The following is a 20,555-nucleotide window of genomic DNA, read 5'->3' as shown; positions in this document are numbered from 1 at the left end:
GTTCAAAATGTTCTTGCACGTAGTACTTAGCCTGGTGACCATAAGCGGGTGTTCTTTAAAAGCTAGACAGAACATGTTGTCATCATTTAATGTATGAGTAAAGAAGAAATTTGACACAGAATTTCCACATCCAGTGTGTAATATCCATGTTGAATTCCTAACCAGGCTTAATTTTTAATGCCTGTCTATCTTCTGAGGTCAATATTTCACTCACTGATTTGGTTAACAGTGGGTTTTGCTATGTGTATTTTATTTGGCTAACAATGTGTCATGACCTCCTGAGATTTATGTTTTGTACATGTTATCAGTAAAGTGTTAGAGGACAGTTTATTCTTTCATCTTTAATGTAACATCTTGATGTTTTCTGTATTCCTTGTTCTGAGAGAGTAAAATTTTAGATCTGAGCCCTCTGCTCTAGTGTTCCAGGGGTCTACCTGACAAAGCCAGCACTGAAGCGTAGCAGAGCAGCTCAGTGCCTTACCTTTTGTCAAGAGTTAGACTTTTTGACCTCTTCCTTCTGTTTGTTAAGTTTCTAGCATTCTTAGAATTTATTCTGCGAGGAATGAGTCAGTCATTCTTTGTGCATGAGTGAAGAGCAATGAATACAAAAAAAGCATCTTGGGGGCAAGTTTTTTCAGTGCATTGAATTATGCACTGAGATCAAGTGTTTATTGCTTTGGTAGAAAATGAAGGAATTCCATGGAAATGAAAGGACAGTAATGCAGAGTTAAGCTTCCCAGAGGGACAGAAAAGCTGTATGTGGAGGACTGGAGGAGGATGTGAGAAACAGTACAGCAGTGGTAAGTAAAGTTAGGATTATTTAGAAAATTAAAAAAAAAAAAAAAAAGAATGCCAGGGTTTTGGTCCTTTTCGGTTCTGCCTTTTAATGATTCAGATCCTTTTGTCATTCTCTTCCTTGGGGATTCAATTCCCCTTTTCCCCCACCTGCCCACTTCACTTCCCACTTACCTCACACAGTAATACAGAGCTTTTATAGCTAATTAGCTATGCTCACTGCTAGATGAGTTTTGGAAAAAAGATGAGTAGGTGTTTTGGGTCTGTTTATTTTTCTTATAGTATATGAAAGTTTTATTTTCTAGCTGTTCCTAATGATCTCTTGCTATTGCATTTTCTGCCCTGTGCTCATGGTCTCTGGGGTTCAAATGACAGATTGAATAGGCAAGATCAACGCTAAAAATTGAATTGGCTCATGTGTCAAAGCATCTGAAACAGGTGTTTCAACTTTCATGTCTGCTGGTATGGAAAATTCTGTCATCTGAGTGCTTCTAGACTGCAGCTGAAGGGATACCCTTTGGTAGGGCTGCCTAGTGCAATCAGGTGCGTGGGTGTCTCTCCCTCTGTAACAAGAAGGATCAGATGCAGCATGTTGAAGGATCACAAAATGGGCTAAGGAGCTATGTCTGCTCTAACCTATTTTCTTGCCTTTGTTATACCAAGGAGCTTCAGAAAAGATTTTGAGATGTTGTGGGTTGGTGGTGGACTCTTACATGACTGTACTGGCAGCCTTGGTAGCCCTCTGTGGGCTCGCTGGCTAAAGGGGTTGCTGGACATGTTTGCTTTCTGTCCAGTCTTTTCCTTCTTAATTCATTTACATACAACAGCTTGCCGTGGTATAAAGCAGCGCATGATTAGACACCGGAGAAACTGGGAGATTTTCTTCAAATATATATATTTTGTTATTCTCAAGCCTTCCCTATTAACACTTTAAATATCAGAAAGTCCTCCAGATGTCTATTTGTAAAGAGCATACTGATCTTTCTAGTGAAAACTGAAGCCAAGGATGAGTAACTTTTCTGCAGCTCCCAATAAGTTCTTTATTACTTCACTGCTTCTTTCATACCTTGATAAGTTATTGCTTCCACTGTCTCTGAGTGGCTTCCTTCTCCTGGTACACTTAGTGAGCTACACCTTTAACCAACTTTACTGTTTTATGTAGTTCATCCTCTGAAATATTTGTAGAAGACATTTTTCCTTATTTTCTCTTTACAAAGATGTTTCATGGGAATATGTTGTGGTCATTATTACAGAAAGGGCTTTTTGTAGTTCTTTGATGGCCCATATAGAGCATGCTGCTCCTTGAAACTAAATCAGGTCCTCTTGTGGTCTCATGGGCTAGCTGCTCTGACAAACAGTCATATGTGGTTTCCAAAAGTTTTTGTTGCCTGCAGTGTGGCAATGTGTTTTGTGTATGCTGATGGCTGAAGTCTCCTGCTGTTGCTGTGCTCTCTGCTTTCAATCTCTTTAACATCCCCTAAGGTTTTAGTAAGTGCCACAATTTGTGCTGGGCAGTTTAGAGCTGTCTCAGTAATACCTTTCTTATTTAGGTGTGCAGTTTTGATCCCTAATAGCATTGAGTCAAATATGACCTTTAATCTACATTATCATATTCCCATAAATATACCCTACCCTGCAGTTTCTATCTCACACCTTGCTACAAGTGTCCAAAAATTACTTATTTTCACCGAGGTTGGAAGATCCTTCCTGTACCTAAGTTTGTAACTGAGGTTTTTTATGTGACTTAAAACCAGACATTCTGCTTCATGTGACATTGTTTTAACATCTTAGCATTTTAGAGAAGATCCCATGCTTACCTAGGAATATGTGTACAGGTTTTGTTACCTCCTACTTGAGTTTTACAAACTTGCATCTGATTCTCTTTCTAGGACATGCCATTTTTGAATTTCTCTAGGAGGCACATTATCCTGATCTTTATGCCCTTCCTCACCTGTCAGTTTTCTTCAAGTCTTTAGCCTAAAATTTCTGCTAGAAGGTGGAGAGCACATAAATGCTGTATTCTTGTGGTATATGAGATTCATTTAAAGCGTGAGATCAGATTTATGATGCAAGGGGCTCTGCAGAGTCTTATTTTGGTATAAGGAAGGCTTGCTTCAGTTAATCAACCTGTTCCTTAATTGACTAAGCTGAAATAAATCTCTCTTAAATTAAAGCATGTGCTTATGGCAATGCTTGATTATATCAAATTGAATTTGCACCTGAAGTTATATGGGTAAAAGTTTGCCCTGGAGGTGAGCCTAAAGATACACTGAAATTGAATCTGAAATTAGTTAACATGTGAAAAGTTTGACCTTTACCTCACCTTCTACGATGATATTGGAAGATCACGTGTAAAAACTGAAAATAGATCATTATACTCGAACATATTGTTTGTACATATACCTTGTTCTGTGAGAATGTGTTTCCTACCCTATTGAAATAAATGACATAATTCATGCTGTTTTCTGTGGCAGTGCACTCAGTGTCCGCTTTTCTGTTATTCCCTGGGTGTCACTGTTTTTTATAGTCAGTAAATGAAATCCTGCTCATAAGAAATCTATGTAGGTCTAGAAAATCTAAGCATGACTCCAGGAATACCTTTTTTTTTTTTTTTAACTGGTCAATACATGGAGTACATTATTATATTTTGGTAAGTACTAGTACAAAGATAAAGCTTTAAGATTTATTTCCCATATTGCTTCAACTGATTTACCTAACCCCTTTTTGGCACTATTTCAGGATAAAGCAGGAATGGAATTTCATACTAGAGTGTCGGAAGAAAGGCATTCCTCAATCAAAATACCTCAAGAATGGCTTTGTAGACACAAACGAGAATATCTTGGATACTTATGGAAAGACTCCTCAGCTCCAGAAGAGGCACCCCTTGTCAGATAAACCAAATAAGGAAAAAGACAAGTTTATTTTTCAGCTTTCTGGAGAGCAGTGGACGGTAAATATAACGGAAAATACATTTCTGTTGTAAAGAATTTGGGTAGCTTAGCACTGTAACTTTTAAACCCCCAAACCCTTTTTTTTTTTTTTTTTGGCCAATGCATATGAAATTGATGCTTTTTCACAGTGTTAAAAGTGACAAAAGCATTTCCTATCTTATCCTGAACTAGTGGTTTAGATTTCAGTGTAGTTAAGTTTATTTTAAATTCTCTACTGATACATGTAATTTGGCCCTCTCAAAAATATTGGTATAAGCAATCATACTGCAATATGGTATCTTTCTCTGAAATTCCCTAATGGATGGAAAGAGATGAAAATAATATTGAGCTTTGTTGGCTTGTTGATGTCTTCTACTACTCGGAGATCTGTCTTCTTGCTCTGACGATGTGATAATATATTTCTCAAGCTCTGTTCAAATCAAAACTAATATTAGCATCAATACACAATGGTCTTGCTGAAAAAAGCACTTTTTACTTGCAGTTGTGTTTGATGTGGAATAGCAGTTTGGAAGTAAACTCTGAATTAATGCTGTTTTGAAATTCAGCAAAGTGTGGATTAGAGTTGGTCTGAAGTTTTCTAGATTTGTTGAAAACTTGACTGAAATGTGTTTTGAATATACACTAGTTTATTAATGAGAAAGTGAAATTAGAATTTTTACTGTTGTGTAGTTTATAATTTTGAAATATATTTTTGAGACTTTCATTACAAAATATGCAAATTAAAAAGTCAGTCAATAAAATGGCTGAATTTTACTAAAATAATTCTTTTGATTGACCTGAAACATAAGTTTTCCCAGATTTGCTCCTGAATATGAAGGTGTAGGAGGAAAAAAAAAGAGACATTACAGCCTGTAGACACCGGACCTTAGACACTGATATAGCAGCAACTGCAAATATTTTCAGTGCATCAGGGAGCAGAGAGCTGCATAACTAAACTTTTCTGTTGCTTATTCTCTTTTGCTGAACCATTAACATTTCACTCTGTCACCATAAACAAATCTTTACATTAGGAGGTAAAATCAAACATCATAATTTGGTCTGGCTTCCAGAGCATTTCGCTTCAGTTTGACATGCTGAAAGATCACATTTATGAGATATCAGTGTACTGTTGTGTTCATTATGTCATTATGGCTCTTGAGCAGTATACTCCTAAACACCATGTGTTTTGCTTCTGTCTCCATATCATACGCTCACTGTGGCCATGTCAAACAACCACTGTGTCTCCATTACCCAGCTCTAGCCTAGTTAAAGTGGGCTTCCCATTTCAATGAGATACTGTGACATAGTTCAGGTGTCTGCAGATAAAAGTAAATTCAAAGCTGCTTTATTTAGAAAAGACCAGTGCTCCTTTAAAATCCAGGAACACTGCCAGTCTCTAACAGCAGAAAATTATTTAAAAAAACAGGTAAATCCACTTGACAAGGTTCTGAAAGACATATATTTCCCCGTACTGCAGAAATTTTGTAAAAATTATATAGTTATACAGATCATACCACTTATTTTGTTTTTTAAAATCTCAGCTGCTGCTTCTAAACTAAAGACAGAATCAGACATGACACTCTTCCCATATTACTCTCTCACAAAAAAACACGCACTTAGGCAAAATGAATTTGCAGACTGTACAACCAAAGCTGCATTGGCTGGCAATTTACATGTGAAAAGACCTGTGGACATGTTACAGTTTTCTCAGAGAAGGCTGTATGTTACGTAGCTGGGAGCTATGGTATCAGTTGTGGTTTAATTTTTGTTAAATGTTTTGCACACAAATACATCGATGAATTGAAAGTTTGGAGCAGTTAGCACTCAGACAGTAGGAGAAGTCAGAGCTGGGATTGCTTGTGCAATTATACTGGCACATAACCAGCTTGGTTTGCTGTTGGCTGGGCACTTACCGTTGGCAGCAGCAAACAGCTCAGCCCTGTGAAGTGTCCATTTGGGAACCAGCTGCTGGATCCTCTATCTCACTTGCTTTTAGCTGATAAGTATTTCTATTATGTTTCCCCTTTCCTCTCACCAATGAAGCAGTAATATATCCTCTAGACAGCTGATAGCTAAATCTGAGTAGGTTGCTGCTATGACTTACAGATTTAATTTTGAGAACTGGGCTTGCTTCTGGGCTGTACCAGTTCTTTTTCTGGACGCTGTGATGTTAAGTCTCACCGAGGAGTAATCCCCAGCATAGGGATTTTTCAGGATCAAAGCAAGTGGCTTTACCACATCCTTCCCATAGGTCTCAGTGTAAGGGCTGTCATTCAAAAGTTCAGCAGCAAATGAGCTGAATTCACAGATCAGCTAACGGTGTTATTTGCAATGTTGCAGCCAATTAGAATGGTAGCTTGTGTCGGGCGCTAATCGGTGCCCAGGCTGTCTAGGTGGTAGAACTGTAGGTGTGTTACAAAGATGCTATTGTCTCATTGTTTTGTTTATAAAAATTGGGCAGAAGAACCCAGTTGTATTGCCCCAGCAGTGAGCCTCCTAAATCCTGTGTTTGTAAAACTCTTGGGGCTTGACAGCATAAGAATGGTGTACTATGGCACAAGTAACTTCAGGTTCCCAAGGTGTGTTTCAGAAAAAAATTTATTTATCTGAGAGTTTTCCAGGCAAACCCATGATTAAAAGGAGCTGCATAAGGACTTTGCATGTTTGAATCAGTTGCCTAGGAGAGAATGATGGAGAGTTGATGAAACACCTAATTGAGATCCTTTGTACATGTAAACATGTATCTACTAAATTAAATTAGTTCTTCAGAGAAACAGCACTGCTATTAGAGCAGAATGAAAGCTGTGGCAAAATAATGCCATGAATATTCATATGAATTTTTCAATGAATTCACTTTAACTCTGTTTTTCCCCTCTGAGTGTTTACTTTGTTATCCTAACTAATGAATGCTTATTCTCTGGTGGATCAGTGAATTTTAAATAATTATCAGAAAATATTTGGGAAAAACAAATTTTTGAATTTGTGATATCCATATTGGCAAAGAAAAGGTGATGATCACTCAGATACAGAGCAGGACTGCTCTTGGCTGTGTTGCTTTACCTAAGCAGAGGACCTGGATGCATAGCTTCTTTAAACAACTTTAATGTCAAATGGGTACAACACATAAATGAATGAGTGATGGTAAAATTCTTTAGTCATAAATCATGACTTTCTTGCATACCATTTCTTCACAGAAAAAGGCAGCAAATTAATTGCAACATTTGTATTTATTCTCCCAGTTTTATCATCTAACATGCTCTGTATTTTCACAGAGAACAGAGAATTTCCATTTGTTATTCCCAGCTGTTAGTGACAGTAAGGTATTTATTTGCCATAAATGGTAAAGTAGTATTGCTGCATTGAATGGACAAAGAAAATCTCTTTTATGTTTTTTTAACTTCCAGACATTTTTTCTCAAAAAAGTATAAAATTCCTGACCCAGTCAGGTAATGGCGGTGGCCCTGAGACATACCGGTTTTGGAACTAGCTCCAAACTTTTTCAAAGATGAGGGACATTTGGATCCAAGGTTTTGGATTGGCCCATGACAGACAAAACTATAGAGCTGGAAAAGAAACAGAATTGAAACTTCTCAGAGCGTTGATCACAGTTTTAGTTTAGGCTCATGTCTAGCAGGTAAATTCTCTTCTAATTAGAAATAGTATAATCAGCAATGGTTGTAGGTTTGCTATTTATTTCCTTTTAATACCTTTCCCCCCCTCCCAAAAGCAAAGGATTTTGAGGTATTGTTTTGCTGTTAAAGGCAAAAGACTGGCTACCCTCCAAGTGCCAGTCTTCGTGGAGCAATTTATCAGCAGGCTGCCAGCTTTAGCATGGCAGAAGAAGATTACAAAAGAACACAAGGGAATCAGAGAGTAAAGCAAAAGTAAAGCTTGTGCAAATCTCAGTTCCCATCCCTATCTAGTTTGTAAATGAAGCAAAATATCACACCAATTTATGTTGAGTAACACAAATAAAATGTAGTGTAAGATGGACAATGCTAAAAACACATATTACAGCAAAGTACTTGTAAGCTTACATTTGCAAATTGTAAATATGATTATAAGATATAAATAAATAATCTCAAGAAAGAAAAGTAATTCAGGGTAACTGGTAGAAGAATGGAACCTTTTTTCACTGCTTTTGAGTTGTGTCTGAAATTATTTCAGTTGCTGTACAGGAATATCTTGGTGCTTTAAACTACCCTTCATACAGAACTAAAGATTTAAACAAAATCTTTTCTCATTAATAATAATTAAAAAATATTTTGGCTTAAGTTTTGTAAAATTAAGAATGAGCTTGATCGTAATCTGAGAGAGTGCTTTGTGTGCTGCACTGTTTCCAATGTATCAAGGTGATGTTTGTGGGAGACGCCCTTCAGTCTGCAAGAACAGAAAGGCCGTTGGCTTCACAGGGGCGAGTGTTCCCGTTTGCTCCCTGCTGTATCTGCCAGTAAGGAGCTGGAGATTGTTGTGACAAAGTGCAAAAACCCAGTAAGTCAGTAGGAAGACCTGGACTGCGGAGAAATAGAGTGGCAAATGGTATCTGTTACCCAGACATCTTTTTCCCTCCAGTATAACTATTCTGCATCTGCTTTCTCTGTGTATCAAGGTTCTTCCCTACAGTGGCATCTATGACACACCAGCTAAATGCTATACCCTGTGTGCTGCATTTTCAATTCTGTACAGGTGGGGAAGACGATACTAATTGAATTTGCAGTTGGTATTTCTTCTTTTCTTTTGCTGCAGAAAAATGTGCAGCACTGAAGGTGGAGGAGTGGAAACCTACTCCAGAAAGTTGGAGAGATTTCTCATTACCAGCCCTGAGGCATTTCAGGCATTTTATTTTTTAACTGCCATAAACTGGCAAATATAGAAGATGGATCACAATGCAATATACACCTAGTGGGAAAATGAAGCAAGAAATGAAACGATCCATATCAAATACGGAAGGGCAGGTAGCAAGCCAGAACTACAAACATAGGCTAAGTGTCTGCATGTGCAAATTTGACAAGAACTGAAATTAGAGACAGCAGCAACCAAAGAAAGAACATCATATGATCAAAAGCGCACTATATCTCTAATTACAATTAGATGTTTTAATTTACCTAAGAGTTAAGTAGCACTATTCCTAGTGCAGAAGTTCAGAATTAAAAAAACCCAAACAATTAAAATGTATCACTCTTGTTAATGTCTTGGGGGATCTATGAAATCTAGAAAGAAAAAAAAAAAAGTGGGCAATGTCCTCTGTATGAAAACTAGTAATTCCTACTGTGTTGTGTTCTTCATGCACAGGAAACAAATGTGGAAGTTATAAAGCAATTAAAGGCTGAAACTCTTACATCTCTTTTTATGGAGCAGAGTTAGCGATAGCACCTCATCCAGATTATTTATTCCAGGTGTTACCAATGCACAGTGATATAAAACCCAGGACAAACTGGTAAATTATATGCTGCTTTAAAAAGTGGCATTTGAATGATCTGACCTTCAACTTTAAGAATTGATTTTTTACTTTTTCAAGTTCAAGGAATTTGATGACAAAATTCAAACACAGGTCTGTAAATCTGAACTGAATACTGATTAATTAAAGCAATTATTTAAGGATTACAGGCTTTAAAAAGTTTAGTTTAAGTAACTGTTACACAATGGAGACTTTGGACAAACAGAATAGCCTGAAAATTATTCAGAAGTAAATTTATTGTGTATTTCGAACAATACTTGAATTCTTAAAGAAAAAGATTCTGCATGACTGAAGCATGAATTAATAGCTGTTGTGGACTGGTTTAAAACTTGAGTATTTTTATTCTTTCTAAAGATATTTAGTAAACTTTTCAAATATTGCTGAAATAACTTAGAAAGTTAAGTTACTTATTTGAAAAAAGACTTTCAAAAGGTGATGTGTGTTTATCCTATCCGAAATGTTTCTGTTCCTTGGACTGTGTTCCATCTTGGCAAAAAATTTTGAAAAATCAACAGGTATTAAGAACATAGTCACACTTTTTTTTTTTTTTTGTGACAAACCTTAGTTAGATATTCTCCGTACACCCACTCTTCCATTATATGTTGCATTTACTACATCTTTATGTGTGAATTAAAGCACTGAAATGTGTTTGTAAAAAATCCTCCAGCTGGAAAAAGGAGATAATATGGGAGACACCAAAGAGGTTGTGTGCTTCAGATAGGTTTCAGTTTTAGAGCAAAATGATTGTATTAGCAGTTAAAAAATGAATATGTGGTGACAGACAGCTGCAATGCCCTCCAAAAGCAAACAACTCTTGAGGGTTAGGCAAACTGCTGTTTTACATCAAGATAATTAAGCAAAGTGGTGAGGTTTGGCTGTGGAATTTTTCCGCCTCTATTTAGAAACATGGTAGAACAAAATTCTGACTTGATGCTTTCTACTTACCTGTTTTTATTTAATTTACAGGAATTCCCAGATTCTCTGAAAGAACAGATCTATCTGAAAGAATGGCACGTGTGCAATACATTGATACAAACCATTCCAGCCTACATTGCATTATTTCAAGATCTGAGAGTACTGGAGTTGTCAAAAAATCAAATCAACCATCTCCCAGTGGAAATTGGTAAGCTGGTTCAAAATATTCAGCTATTTATACTTATGCCATTTAACTCTACTGCAGGGAAATGAACATTCGTGGATACTCTTATTCATTTATTGATTGTTTTCTTGCTTGTTTCCAGTGAATAGTCCCCTCTAAATTTTTACAGCTCTATGACTGTAATTACAGTTGCTGCATTGTATGCAATACCATGTGTGTGTAGTAGAGCTCAAACATGGGGAAAAAAATGACACATTTTAGGTATCTGACTATAAGGCTGTTATTGCCTGTATTCAGGTAGATGGAAATCTCTTCTTGAGAACAGGTGGTGTTTTATGTTCCTTACAGGTTAAGAAAAATAGGAGTATTGCAGAATTGTAAACCTCAGACAAGATGAACTGAAACCTAAGATTGTGATAAAAAGGAGTCAAAAATGTTGCATAAAATCCATCTTTTGAATTTTATGATGAGTTCAGTAATTATGCCCATTTAATAAAGTGGTATATCCAACATGACATTGTGTATTTAGAAAAGCAGATTCTAAATGCTTACATACTTTGCCCTTTGTTATTCTAAGCTACATAATTACAAGAATTTTAGTGTTTGGCTCTGTTGTTTTTTCTGATCTTACAATGTAAGTAGGTTGTTTGAAAGACTGTAATGTTTTGATATACTGCTCTTACAAGGAAGACTGTTGCTGTAACTGGTGGTACCTTTGAGAACTGAAGAAACTGGGTCCACTATGAGGCCCCCATAGTTGAGCCCACATACCCAGGTGTACTAATACCTCAGCCTTTGATTTTTAAATACAGTAGTCCTAAGCTTTCCCCATGACTGCTATTCCTCATGAAAACTAAGACCTAACAGCTTTTTAAAAAAAGATTAAAGACTAAAACCTCCACCTCCATAGTTACCATAGGTTTAACCAAGAAAAACAAGGAGAGAGCACCCTGAAACAGAAATCAGTGCTAGAATTTTCTACTCTTTTCCCCATCTATTAGTAGAATAACACTAATGCTTTTGATTTATTTACTAACATTATATTTTACATAGAAAATTTCCCACTAACATCAAGATATATTTTATAGGTCTAACCTGGCAGCTAAACACACTAGCAAATCAGGAAAACAACACAAGCAGGAGATAATGGACATAAAATAAACCTTTATTTTCAGCACTTTGACTGTGAAATTCAGGTGGTCAGTGAGCTTCATGGACAAATACCTTCTACCAGGTGGTATGGAAGAAAGGGGAAAGAGTATAGTTCCCTTCCAGTCGCTATCCTAAACCATTAAATATAAGGTTTTAAGGGGTTGATGCTTAAAAATCAAGGCAGGTAGAGGCTAAGAAAGTTTTTTCTTTCTTCTTGTAATATCGCATGTCATTAATGAAAATGGTCCCCCAAAAAATGTGATTATGAATGCTATGTCTGTCTCCAGAATAAAGGCACAAACCCAGATCATTTTAGTATAACAAATTCTCTACAGAGGGTAATGTAGAGGCCATGTCATACTTTTCTTGGGAAACAAGGAAGAAAGTTTCAACTACTTCTTGTAGCAATCACTTTTCTTTCAATTACATTTAAATGATGTGATTTCTGCTCATCAGTAGCTTTCATATTATTCCCATTTATTCATTTCTGCTCCAATACGCTCATCCCTCTAGCTTATACCCAAGGTGCTGCTTTCTTCCTTTCAATGTTTTTGGTGCTGCTTTTTTATGTAAATATTTGACTGGAAGGGGTAAGGAATATCAGAAAACTCTTTGCTGTAGGTCCTGCCTCAAACACAATGTTATAGCACTCACCATCTTCCTCTTAACAGTGAACTCTTGTTCTGAAACTTGTTTTCAGATTCATTAAATGAAAGTGAGCATGGCTGTACTGAACACTCCTCTGGAGAAACTGGACTTGAACCTTTCATTTTGAGACACCACATAACAAAATTAACAACATTGGTTAGCTGTACCTGCTATTTATACAATAATTCTACATCACAGCAGTAATTCTAGCCTATTCAGACAAAGACACAGACTCACCAATGTAGCTAAAAAGAAATAATACAAAAAAAGCCACTCCAGGACTGTGCAACTCAACTGTTCAGCACTTTTTGCCAAAACTGCCTAATGCTTGTCAGTCTTAGTGAATTTCCTGTGTTGATAGACCACCTATTAGTTATGTAATGGAGCTGCCCTTGTTGTTATGACATAAATTACGGAGTTTTTATCTCAATTTATACAATGCTTTCTTGGTTGACATGTAAAGTGGTATGCTTGCAAATGATCATGCTTCTATTTCATGTACTCCATATGCATACAGACATAGATGCTAATATGTATTGGAACTGTTCATTATTTTAATAGGACATTATTATGAAAGGTCTTGGGCATTTTGAAGGTGTTGGATGCTGCTTCAAAATGAAACCTTTCATACTTTGGTCATCTAGCTGCTAAATTATCACAGGGAAAATAATCAATGTGTGTTTGGTTTGGGAGCTCTGTCTAAACAAGGAGTGAGGCCTGGGTGCTAAATCAGAAGGTAAGGTCTTGGGAAAGGTTAAGTGCTAAAGTATCCATCATTTTGTGTTCTATTTACAAAACAGCAGCAAGCAGGTAAATATCACAGTTAAAACATACTTGAGAGTAATGACAGATGGTTGAAGTTGGCAGGGACATGCATGCTGTTGAGTCTTTAATCTTCAGACAGAAATGAAGCCAAGTTTAGACCAACAAATCACCCAGCAGAAGCTAAACTGGTGAGCCATGTTAGGACTACTTTTGATTCTCACAAGAGGGCTTTAAAGGTGTGAGAGATGAGATGATAAGAATATTTTCAGTGAAAAAAGTATTGCTGCAGTAGCAGCTGCTGGACTAAAATATCTGCAGAAATTGAAGTTCATGTTCCTATTTTACCTGATTTAGAAGGGAATGCTTTAATCTGAATCGGAGAGAAGAAAGGCTTCAATCTATTCTATGAGTGTGATTTGAAATATCTGAGCTATAATCACCTATGCACTTTGACAGATCAAATTTGGATAAGAAGACAGATGAGAATACTTTGATTCTTTTTGTGGAATAGCAAATATTTTCATGGGAAGCAAGTAAAGAAAAATGGAGAGAACTGCAAAATGGAGTTGTTGTCTGTGTCAAAGTTGTCAGGTCTGGTTTTCCTAGGAAAAACAGAAAAAAACATGAGCAGGGATGTAGCCAGGGGATGTCCTTTGACAATGGCTTCTGGGTGAGTTTACAGTTCTGACTTTGACTGCATGGCTGCAGTGCAGTCACTGTATATCTGTGAGTGCTATTACATTAGTAATTACTGTAACTGAAAATATCTGATAGTATATATTCCCATATTCACACAGGAAGTAGTGAACTGCATTTTCATGTGATCTCAAAGCTTTTATGCTGTGATGGGATAGTGGGGCTATATCAGAACTTTTTTTGTCCCACAAATTATTCATAAAACATCTCAAAGATCTGTTAATAAAACCTTTGTACCTCATTATGTTCTCTCACATTTTTGATATGCCAAATACTTAAGAAGAAAAATAACTGTGCTTTTAAGATATATTTTAAGAAAAAATCACAGGGATATTTTTGGTCTCCTCCCTACCTCATAGTATAAAATTTCATTTGTGCATACCATTAATCCAATTTCTTACAACTCAGAGGGGAAAACTATAAGTAATACAGTGTTAAATGACTTCTAGATACTTAAAATAGCTTTTTCTATTAATAAGATTCCCAGTGTGCTGATGTATAATTTTCCAACAAGAAAATGTATATTCTCTGTTTAAATGCAGTCTAGTTCTGAGAATTGTCAGACTGATTTCTTACCCTTGTCATTTATTCAGTATTGAATATTACCTGCCCAGCAGCTCAGTCTTGTATACAACTGAGGAAAATTTTGTTTGTATTTCCCGTTTGAAGGGGAAGTATTAAACACCTCTGCTGCAAGTTGACTGTTTTTAGGAGGATGCCAGTTGCTTTAAGGCTCGCTCCTCAAAGGATGGCTTGCTCATACTGGAACAGCTGGTAAGCGTCTCAGAATTTAACCCTTGGTTAGTGCATCACAGAAATACAGTCCTGTACTTTTTGTTGGACCACCTAGAGAGGAAATGATCTTTTTTATTAATTTGCTTAAGCTGTCAAAAAGTTGGAATATTGTACTAAAATGTAATACAAACACACTGCTTTAACAAATTTCAGCATCATTTGTTCTTGCAAAGGCCAGTACTTTATTAAGCTGAATTTCTTGAAAGGATTTTAAATACTGCCATTGGGTACTGAGCTCAGACTGTAAACACTGCCGTGAAAACTACTCATTACATAAATTATTTTTGCAGAAAGATTCCTATCTATTGACTTTGTCATATTGATTTATGTAACTACATTATATATAACAGTGTTAGAACATGATCCTCCTGCACAGAGCAGATTGGTATTAGCAAACTCTGTAGTTTATTTCTCAGTCTTCACTTGAGTCACAGTGGGAATGTTAGAGGCTGTGCACACCATTCTAGTTATGATGGAAAAGTTTTCTCTGAGAAAAAGCTTTTTCAGTTTCGAAGGCAATCAAGATGTATTTTTCTACCCTTCCTAAACAGTTTACTCCATGTTTATTTCTGATGCTCAGAAAGAGTTTTCCAGCCTGGAGACTGAGCTTATACTCTGCCCTTGGGAGATACACCCTTTTTTTTGGGATCCCCAGGGAAATCAGCATCCATGTCTCAGCTTATCTGCTCACAGGAAAAAAGGAAGTCACATAATTTTCCATATAATTTCTGATCTACCAAGATATCTTCAGTTCAGATCATTGCACTTTTGTTTTCATAAATTTCTTTTTCAGCCCTCTCAGTCAGTAGACCCTCACTCTACACTTTTTCCTTGACGGTATCTTGGTCTACCATTCAGACCCCAAGAACTTTATATTTTTCTACCTCTATTTTGCTACAAAAAAGGCTCCCCCCACGCCCCCCCCCCAGTTGTACTAATACTCTTCTTACCACAGACTGAGATCCCAAGCTTTATCCTTTTTATTTTGTGTTTGTAGTAGTCACCTGAAATTTTTCCTAACATGTTTAACTCTTTTTTAATTGAACACACGAAGGTTGGTTAAAGAATGAAATTTTACTCGCCCAGGGTCAATCTGTTACTGTGCTACAGTTTTTATAAGGCCTACAACTTTTATAAGGCCTGCAATTTTGTTATAAGGAGTTCAGGAAGTCTGTACCCCTCCTTTACTTGGCTGCTTTGAGCAGAAGGAAAAAGAAATTGTTAACTGTTACCTGTAAGCTTGAACATCTGTGTCTCCTTTCAGATAAATCAAAGGCAATGTCACTGATTCAGCAGAGAAGACTGGAAATTGGAGTCTATTAGTCTTGGCACATAGGAAGCTGCTACCAGATCATTGCAAAAATATGCTTTGCGTTTTACTCCAGTTTATACAAGTGGATCTGCATTTGCATTGAATGAGATCCTTAATAATACTGAGGTTCTCTGTAACCTCTTCTGTATTTTGTCTCTGGCAGCTTGTTAGAAGCACTAATGTAGGCTTGTCTAAATGGGGAAGTTGTATTATCATTATTACTATGCTGCATTGCCCATCAGAAATTATAAAGCTTAATTACTGGTTTAATTTTTTTAAAATAATGAATTAAAAATTTAAACTGGGAATAAATGTTATCTTGGGCAACAACTATGGCATTGCAGCTCCTACTTAAAAATAAAATATTCTTAATTGTGAAACTGCCAGAGAAGCCATGGATTCCATTGCTGCTTTTACTGCCTTTCCCTAATTTGCATTTTTTAATAGAACTGAAAATTCTGTGCCATTAAGCATAATTAACAACAGCGTTGTAGTAGCAACAATTTTATTATTACTGCTTTTAATTGAGAAGCTGTGCTTGAGTATTACTTGAATATATAGGTCACAGGTGTGGCGGTCAAATCCTGCTCTACATTTGTGCAGCTGTGAAGGGGGGTATCACCTCCTCTGTTCCCTCCTAAGGCTGCCTCAATGGCTGTATTGCATGCTTACTAAGCCTGGTGGTGGCTGGGCACCATACCTAAGAGGGTGGAGAACATCTGCACTAAGAAGGTATAAATAAGCCCCTAAATACAGATCACAGGGTAGTGAAACTCATTCATACTGCTTTACCATCCCCCTCCCCTCACCCTTTCTCCACCCCCCAACCCCCAAGATTTTATTGCAATAAACTCCAAATGCGGGTGAGAATGGCTGGAATCTTACTGACAATGCCCGTGGTGTTTGAAGGTTATTTAGGAATTCATTGCTCCCCAGTTTTGCACTCCTTCAGCCAAGATCCCTGGATTTGAGAATCTTGGATTGTCAAGAATGTTGTTTTATACTCTATATTTGTGTTCTTTCTCTGACAAAGATAACAGCCTTGTGTAACAGGTCTATGGGAAAAGGAGAATGACAGTCTCATTCCTTTTGTCTGAGAAAGGAAAAGATCTCAGTCTTTAACCTGGATTACCACTCAGGCAACTCATATAACCTAATTTTACCCCGCGTAGATTGTTGCTTGTAGGAATTTTAAACAGTTTCTTTTAGAGGAGGGAGTAATTAGAAACATGGAGGTGAACAGAAACTAGGCTGAAATAAAAAATTTATAAAGGAAAAACAAATTGTGCCCAACTCATTTTGTTTCTGTCTTTCTTTTGAGAAGATTGAACTTCAGGTAGTAGATCTTGTCTATCTGGCACCCCATAAAGCATTTGATACAATGAACTATGGAAAATGAATGTTTGAATCTAAGAAAATGGATTTTGATGCAACAATTGTAAAAATGAACAAAGGACCTGCTAAAGCAGAGGCAAAAGGCAATTGTTTGGAAAGAGAAGCTATTGGTCAGGAGAAAGATAATTTTTGGACTTTCTCTAGGATCAGCATTGAGTTTATTTCTTAATAATTTTGAAGAACTGGGATACAGAAATTTTCTGCTGGCATAGTTTGGGTGTTATTGTCACTGCACAAACAAGAGGAAATATGAAAAGCTGGATGAGAAAGTGGGCTTCTAAAAAAGTAGACAGATTAAATTAATGACTGCAGAGTTCAAGATCATGTACTCAGGAGCTAATAATTGGTGCAGCAGGTCATTAGTTCATTAAATGCAAATAAGTTTTGATTTCTGAATGAAAAATGAGGAAACAAAATTTCTAATCTAACAGTCACAGAAGGACAATCCAGGATGATACACACATGAAGTTGTGGTCACCCAGATTCAAGAAAAGTTATTTCAGATGGGAACAGATGAAAAAGAAGTCTATTAAGACCATTTGAGAAGGGGAATTTTTATTTTGTGAGAGGAGATTTGAAGAATTGGCTTATTCAGGCTAGTAAAATAAATTCTGATATGCCTGCTACCTATGAAAATATAAGAGAAGTAAACACAAGGAAGGAAAAGAGCTATTCAAAGATAAAATTGGCAAAAGAAGTAATGGTTAGAAAACTTCTATGAATATATTCAGACTGGAAATCTGAAAACCATTACAAATCATGAAAAAGTTGAAACTCCGCAACTTTGTTTTTCCATAAGGGCAGTGGATGTAAAAAACCCAAACTACTTCTAAAATGGAATGTGATAAATCAAAAAATGGGATTATGTGAAGTGGTGGTGTAATGGTTTAATCCAGAAGGTCCTGGAAAGTCCTATGTATGTTTTATGGTCCTAGAGGGAGGGTTAATTATTGATGACTGCTCAGCTGTCAGGTGACATAACTAATTTCTCATACATGCAAGCTGGGAAAAACCGTACTGTGAGCAATGACATATATGTTAGAACCTGTGAAAGGAGAAAAAAGCTTGAAAAACCATGGTTTCAGAAGGCATGAAATTCAGAAAGGGAAGCTGTGCTTGTCTCCATCAATCTGCCCAGAAAGGCTGTTAAATATTTGTGATTTTTTTTTTAAAATGCAATTCTGTTCCATGTCTTCTAGTTATGCATCAGAGATGCATCATCTGAGCAGAGTTAGACAAGAGGGTGACTAGGATGTTGGTGACACTAGGTACCTTGCCTGCATGAGTTCTCCAGCTACTAATAGGACTGAGAAGCAGAAATTTCAGTGGCTGAAAAGTTAGCAAATACATCTGTTTTGGGTTAAAACTCATAGGCAGCTAAACCTCACACAGCTTGCTCAGCCCCCTGCAGCTACTAGTTCAGTCTTCCACAGCAGGATAAGGAGAGAATTGGAAGGGCAAAAGTGAGAAAATTTGTGCATCAGGATGAAGAAAAACAAAAGAACAAACAAACAAGTGATGCAAAAGCAATCACTCACCACCAGCTGACCAATGAACCAGTCCCCGAGCAATAGCCACTTTAGAAAACTCCCCCCCCATTCCTCCCCCATCCCCAGCTTTTACTGCTGAACGTGATGTTATATGCTATAGTATATTCCTTTGGTCAGTTCAGGTCCACTGTCTCAACCCTGTCCCTTCCCAGCCTCTTGCACACCCCTAGCTGACTCACTGGGGCAGCAGAGTGAGAAAGAACAGAAGGTCTTCATGCTGTGTAAGTACTGTTTAGCAATAGCGAAAACATTGGTGTGTTATCACCACTGTTTGGTCACAAATCCAAAACGTAGCACCATATGGGCTGCTATGAAGAAAATTAACTCAATTTCAGACAGACCTAGTACAATATCCTGTCCAAAATCCTTTTCTTTTAAGAAAAGACAAAACCTTCCAATGCTAATGAGTAAGTAGTTCCTTTTTCATTCCAATGGGATTTGCTGTCCTTCACTGAGGGATTAATTGGATGAGGAATTAATTTGTGATTCTCTGATTCTCTATTTTATTTTAAGGCAGTTCTGCTTCAGTGATTATTTTGTTGCAGTAAGGTGGTAAGTTGCTGTTTATGCTGCGTAGCGTGTGATGTAATACCTTCATTTGCCTACATTGTGATACTAAACCTGGTAAGGCTTCGTCATGGGTAGGCTAAGCTTTATTACTTTTAAGTGCTTAAAAATCCAGAAATAAGGTGGTTCACACATTTATACCATTAAGTTGCTTTTATGACTCTCTTGCACCAGCCCCAGTGACCCTTGTAGGAGAGTAATGTACTGCCAAAACAACGCTTGTTGTAGTCTTACAGAAAATTTTGCTTCTGCTTTTTAAACTAAAACAGCACTTCACAACGAATAAGAAAGACAAGGTTACCTGCCTAAAAGGACAGTTGAATTTTGAAATATACCTCAGTTTCTATTTATGGCAGAGCTAAAGCTGGGGGGAAGCTGAGTGGAAGTTTTTTCTTCTCTGTTGCTTTATGTAGAGATTAATATAATGGAGTTCTTACCATGTACAACTTGTCTGCCACCTGTGAGAAAGATTTGGATGGTCCAGCCATCATTTGAAAACAATGTTGTGTCCGAGGGGTACTCTGGGATTTATGTAAAGTGCTGTGGGGTTTGGTGGCTACTAGTGTTGGTCACCAAACTGCATGCCTCTGCCTCTGCCAAGAGCAATTTCTCAGAGAAAAAAAGGAAGGGCTTTCAATTCCGTACTTTTCTTCTCTGTCCTTTTCTGTGGAAGTACCATCTGGCCTCCAGTAAGAATTTCCACACATTGCAAAAGGTGAGCAACTCTAAAACAGCTTGTGCTTTGGAGGGAGTTTAGCTAAGCGTTAGTGCCTTAAGGATAAGCTCACTGTTATGACACTGTTTTCAGCTCTTGAGATTTACTGTAAAGAAATTGTCTCGTGTCATCCAAATCCCATGAAATGCCAGGTCCTTTTTTAAAACTTGATTGTAAATAGAAGACTGATGTAATATAAAATTGTGAATCTTGTGAATGTCTTGTCTTTGTTTGCTGATGTATAGTCTGCTTTGAGAATCTGTTGACACAGATGCTGTTCTTTCCCAATTTCCAGCTGCTGAATTGCATATAAGTTTTCTACTGGTGCTTCTCCTTGTGAATGCTATACTCTTGTCAGTGGTTTAAGGAGAGTACCACAGGAATATCAATGATTAGAGGGGACAATTGCAGATGTTACCAAGCTGTGTGGTACAGTTGATACACTGGAGGGAAGGGATGCCATCCAGGGGTACCTTGACAGTCTTGAGCAGTGGACCCATATGAATATCATGAAAGTCAACAGGCCAACTGCAAGATCCTGTACCTGGATTGGGGTAATTTCCAATATCAATTCAGACTAGGGGATGAAGGGATTGACAGCAGCCTCACATGGAAGGACGTAGGGATACTTGTGGATGAGAGATTGGGTATGAGCTGGCAATGTGCACTCACAGCCCA

General features: G+C 37.2%; 1 protein-coding gene across 1 annotated transcript in view; it reads left to right on the top strand.

The window, feature by feature from the left end:
* The window catches only part of LRRC2 (leucine rich repeat containing 2), a 66,786-nt gene that overhangs the window by 16,480 nt on the left and 29,751 nt on the right, over positions 1-20,555 (top strand). The window contains exons 3-4 of the mRNA XM_075079137.1: positions 3,535-3,745; positions 10,150-10,306. Of these exons, the coding sequence (XP_074935238.1) occupies positions 3,535-3,745; positions 10,150-10,306 (368 nt within the window). The remainder of the gene's footprint in view (positions 1-3,534; positions 3,746-10,149; positions 10,307-20,555) is intronic.

Source organism: Phalacrocorax aristotelis, chromosome Z (genome assembly GCF_949628215.1).
Source record: "Phalacrocorax aristotelis chromosome Z, bGulAri2.1, whole genome shotgun sequence".
In the NCBI taxonomy this organism is placed as follows: Eukaryota; Metazoa; Chordata; class Aves; order Suliformes; family Phalacrocoracidae; genus Phalacrocorax; species Phalacrocorax aristotelis.
This window is presented reverse-complemented; position numbering and strand designations above follow the sequence as displayed.